Here is a 5,427-nt window from a genome sequence, read left to right as displayed (position 1 = left end):
CCGGGGTAGCGGGGCGCTGCCAGCAGCCTCCGCCCGAGCCCGGTAGGCCTGAGCCGCGAAGTTGTGCAGCCCAGAAGCGAGTGGGAGCCGGGAGCCCGCCTGTTCCGGGGCTGCCTCGGGCGGCACCACGGGGAGCATGTGGTGGTGTTTGTTGTCTTGCAGAGGTGCCTGGCCCTGGGGACATCCAGGCAGGGACAAGCTTGAGCCTGCACTTAACTACTGAGTTTATCTGCTCCTCTCCTCACACTCCACTTTTCTCCCCACGCCTCTGGCACCCTTTGAAAGGTCTGGCAGCACCCCTGGGTGCCTCGGCACCCCGGCTGAGAATCACTGGTCTGAAACCAGCCTTGGAAGCCTGTAGCACTGCTGGGTAGGACCCCTCTGCTGGACCAGCCTGGCTGGAAATGGTAACGGTGCTGATTAAAGTGTTTTGAAGTAACCTTTTTCTTTGTGTGGAAATGGCTTTTAAAATGGTAACTTGATTAGTTTTTAAAGCAGTAATCAAGTGTTAACTTAATTACTGTCAGGTTGAATGTAAAATGGCAGCTGTTCTAGGCACAAAAGTGAAATTGTTTCTGTGTTATTCCGTGCTGAATCTTCCTCCCCGCCTCCCTTTACGTTCTGGAGATGGTCTAGTGCCATCCCACCCCAGGTGATTGGGCGTTAATGCCCACAGAGAACATTCAGTTCCCTGAGACTTAAGCAGTCAGAGGGCACTCAAACATCTTAACTCATGACTGCTGGGTGTATGCACAATAAGGAAAGCGAGCTGCATTTCTCTTCCTGTTAGGCCAGATTTTCAGAAGTGCTAACCTGGCTTAAAACTCTTTGTCCCACTTTTTTTTCCTCAGAGGGGTCTTAGGTTTTAAATCACTTAATAGGAAGAACTTTCAAAGTGCTGCAACTGCTGTTATACTACTTACAAGATGCATCTACATGTTGAATTAATGCTACTAAATAAACTGGCACAGTTGTGCTGGAGTTTATTGCTCCCAAGCACAGCATTTACACATGTGCCTGGGACTGCCACATGTTGAGCTAGGGCAGCACAGCCCTGGCTAGCTCAGGGAGCCTGGAGGGTCAGCCTGCCAGCCTGGAGCTGCTTCAGCTCATGGTGCTGCAGACAGGATGGCTGGGACATGAGTGCTACAGTGCGGGGTTAGCTGGCAGGCAGCCCCCACACTGTAGCACCTTTGTGCCCCAGCCAACCCCAGTCACCATCTGCACATGCATTGTGGTAGAGTAAATAACTGCCACAGGGCAGTACTTATACTTACTTACTAACCTACAATGGAGTTAGTTAGTGTACTCCGGCCTAATAGCTTAATAGCTCCACCTATGTAGGTGGGGCTGATTTACTGCAGAGCGAATTAGGCAATATTGCAGTAAGCCGGTGGCGATGCATAGAGGGTGCATGTGCACCTCCTGAGAGTGCTGGTGTACCCCCTGTCAGCCAGTGTTCCTGGGGGTGGGGGGCAGCGGCGAGAGTGCTGGTACCCCCACTGAGAGCGATTTAGCGGGGAGTGTGCCAAGAGAAGCGGTCCCCCTGTGGCTGATCCTACCAACCTGGAAGTGCCAGCAGCAGGGAGACCTGCCCCCGCCTCCCCAGCTGCTGACTGTCCAGTCAAGGGTGTCCTGTTCCCCCCCCAGCTCAGGAGGCACCAGTAACCCATGCAATAAGCCTTTTGTGTAGATGCTCCCACCATATTAGTAGTAGGTGCATGCAGAGAAGGTAGGGACTCTAAATTGGGAAAATTTTAGTTTTAAAATGATGCCATCAATGTGAACTAAATGAGTTTAAAATGGGTTAAGAGCAGTTCCTTGTTCCTCTGTCAGTTATGGTTTTATGGTCACTTCCTGTTCTTTTAATACCATATGTATGGGGATATGCTGTAAACACATAAATAATAGTCACCGTGTTTTTGAAAGCCAGCATGAAGGAGAAAGTAATTGAAGTAACTGAGTAACAGCTATTAGGGAGTGAAGCCTGCTGCTGGCCCTGTGTCCTGGATGGGGCCAATGGACAAACCTGGCACACCAGGTTGTGGGGCTCCCTCTGGGTCTGGAAATTTGGCAGTGAAGAAATGGTGACAGTGTTAATTGCCATAGCTGTTAACACTGCCACCACTTCCTTGCTGCCAAATTTCTGGATCTGTAGAGATCCATATTTTTCACATATAATAATGTACAACTCAATTTCCATCAACTGGTTTGGGATGGAGGAGGAGGAATGTGCAGGTTATATGTAAGAAAATAGGTATTTTTTCCTCTTGTATGTAAATGACTATAAAAGTAAGAGCAAATGATACAGGTGAAAGTGAAATGGAGTCAATGTTTAAAGTTATTAAAATTAACTGCATTGGTGAGAAATGAAGCAGAATTTTTTTTCTTTAATTTTTAATATTAAGTCTCATTTTATATGAATACCACATGCTTCATTTTAGTATGGGTACTTTTTATATAAAAAGCTTGGGCATGTGCAAAGCATGATCATGAGGGCAGCCCCTAGATCACACTAGAATTTGTGCATGTGTTTAAGGTGATGGGGGTGGAATTAGTCCCTTGGACTTTAGGGGACACCATGAAAGGAGCAACTTTGTTCCATCTTGCTATTTTTTCAGCTTAGCCCTGTACCCCCCCAGCTAATTCTCCATTGCATCTCTAAAATTTGGTAAATTTCAGTACTAGTTGGATGACTTCTAGCTCCTTTAGTTGCTCTTTCAATTATGATTTTTGACTAAATGAGCATTAAATCTACATAGAAGCTTTTCTATGTCAGCACCACTTGTATACATTTTTATTTCATTTTACAGATGACTCTTTAAATCATCTTTGCCTTTCTTGTTATAGAACATAAAAACTAAAGATCAACAGGAGCTGAAACATTGAAATTTAAAAGAAAAACATCTATAAATTTAGACTCTGTTGTCCCTGTGTCCTCCCCCTTAGCCTATACTGTTTACTTATGGCTGGGGTGATATTGTTTGGTATGTTCATTGAATTTCCCATCTTTTTTTTTTTTTTTTCCCCTCCACAGATTGTGGGTCAATCCAAGAATGAACACATGTAAGAAACCTTACATTGAGCAGACTACAAACCTTGAAAAGTTTGACTCTGAGGTGGTTGCTGAAATTGAGGGCCTCTTTGAGAAGAGGTTCTCATATACTAAACCTCTGAATAATGAATGGCAACTACCAGATTCCAAAGATGCATTTATCTGCAATCACAAGGAATTTCATTCACTTCTTGCTATGAAAGACTCCATGAATAAAGTGAAAAACCAGCTGAGTGATAAGAAACTGGATGAATGGCATCAGCATACATCTTTCACCAATAAAGCAGGGAAAATCATTCCTCATGTGAAGAAATCTCTGAATGCTGAGCTATGTACTCAGGCATGGTGCAAATTCCATGAGATTTTATGCAGTTTTCCCCTTCTTCCAGAAGCAGCTCTTCAGAATGGAGAACTTAATACTGTCCATCTCTGTGAAGCACCTGGTGCTTTTATAGCCAGTCTTAATCACTATTTAAAATCCCATCACATCCCTTGCGATTGGAACTGGGTAGCCAATACTCTAAATCCTTATCATGAAGCAAATGACACTCTTATGATGATTATGGATGACCGTCTTATTGCAAATACTTTGCCATTGTGGTACTTTGGTCCAGATAACACTGGAGATGTCATGATGCTGAAACATCTAGAAGGACTTCAGCACTTTATAAGCAATATGGCTACAGTTCACTTGGTCACTGCTGATGGGAGCTTTGACTGCCAAGGAAATCCAGGTGAACAAGAAGCCCTTGTTTCTCCTCTACATTACTGTGAAGCAGTCAGTGCTTTGAGGATACTAGGCAGTGGTGGCTCCTTTGTTTTGAAGATGTTTACTTTGTTTGAACATTGTTCTGCGAACCTGATTTTTCTGCTAAACTGTTCCTTTGAGGAGGTTCACATCTTTAAACCTGCCACCAGCAAAGCTGGGAACTCAGAAGTGTATGTGATATGTCTTCATTACATGGGCAGAGAGGCAATTCATCCCCTTCTGTCCAAGATGATACAGAACTTTGGAAAAGACATGGTCAGTAAAGCACTTTTCCCTCAACATGTAATTCCAGAATCTTTTCTTAAAATACATGAAGAATGCTGTGCATTCTTTCACAGGTACCAAATAGAGACTATCTATGAGAACATTGGACTTTTTGAGTGCATGGGGGAAGTGGAACAAACAAAACTGAACAACTTACGGGACTGTGCAGTAGAATTCTTCATGAAAAAATTCAACATGAAACCCATTGCCAGAAATAAATGGCTAGTGAAGAAACCTCAGGCAGGTTGCAGTATGAATACAAAGTGGTTTGGACGGAGGAACAAGTATTTTAGTACCTACAATGAAAGAAAGATGCTAGAGTCCCTTACATGGGAAGATAAAGTGGCAAAAGGTTACCTTAACCATTGGGCTGAAGAACATGTTCTAAGTAATGTTGGGAAAAGCTGTATTTTGGAAGGGTCATCCTCTAACCTTGAGTGCAGCTTGTGGTATATCTTGGAGGGAAAGAGGCTTCCAAAAGTAAAATGCTCTCCATTCTGTGATGACGAAGTCTTGAAAGACCTCAATGAAGCCATCGGGGAATCGCTAGTAGGCAGACTGAAAACAAATTCCCTATCCAGACAAGTGCAGCAGTCTTGTCAATCTTGCCATGTTGTCACTGATGCAGTTATACTATCTGAATTGTCTAATCTTACCAAGTGCCATGAGGAAGTTCCAAATGAAAGCTGTGGTGACCACATCAAGTGCCTTGTGATGGGCCTTCCACTTCTTTGTGATGCCAAAAGCCAATCTAATGTGGAGATTAGTTTTCTGGACTCAGCCACGCTATTGACTTTCACCTGTTCTTTGCTTCATGATGGAGAGCCAAAATATCAGCAGCAGCTCCTAGATCATGTTCTACTCTCACTGAAACAGCTTCAAACAGGAGATGCTTTTATTTTACCTATTCTTTCTTGCTTTACGCGCTTCACAGCTGGCCTAATTTTTGTACTGCAAAGCTGTTTCAGATGCATCACATTTGCTTGCCCCATATCCTTTGAGCCTCTAAGGACTAATGCGGTTCTGTTGTGCATTGGCTATCAGGGTCTTCCAAATCCAGTTGCTGAGTATTTGCAGCATCTGAATGAACTAATGAGCTCTTTGCTGGACTCTGACTCTTCCCAGCAGGTTTTGCAATTTGTCCCAATGGAGACTCTCCTAAAAGGCACATTACTGGACTTTTTGTGGGACTTGAACACTACAATTGCAAAGCGACAACTCCATTTGATTATACAAGTTGAGCAGCAACAAATGATCAGTAATCTTAATTTTAAATGATTCTAGAATTGAGCAGGTAGCTATTGACTGAGAAGATTCAGTTCATTGGCCGTTTAAAGTT

General features: G+C 43.7%; 1 protein-coding gene across 1 annotated transcript; it reads left to right on the top strand.

Annotated features, from left to right (window-relative positions):
• The first annotated feature begins 6 nt into the window (after positions 1 to 6).
• On the top strand, positions 7 to 5,421 carry CMTR2 (cap methyltransferase 2). The gene is made up of 2 exons (XM_019505832.1): positions 7 to 407; positions 3,038 to 5,421. Exon 2 carries the CDS (start codon positions 3,057 to 3,059, stop codon positions 5,364 to 5,366), a length of 2,310 nt encoding a protein of 769 aa, XP_019361377.1. The 5' UTR covers positions 7 to 407; positions 3,038 to 3,056; the 3' UTR covers positions 5,367 to 5,421.
• Positions 5,422 to 5,427: the final 6 nt, after the last annotated feature.

Source organism: Gavialis gangeticus, unplaced genomic scaffold, assembly GCF_001723915.1.
Source record: "Gavialis gangeticus isolate Ggan-Ray unplaced genomic scaffold, GavGan_comp1, whole genome shotgun sequence".
Lineage (NCBI taxonomy): Eukaryota > Metazoa > Chordata > Crocodylia > Gavialidae > Gavialis > Gavialis gangeticus.
This window is presented reverse-complemented; position numbering and strand designations above follow the sequence as displayed.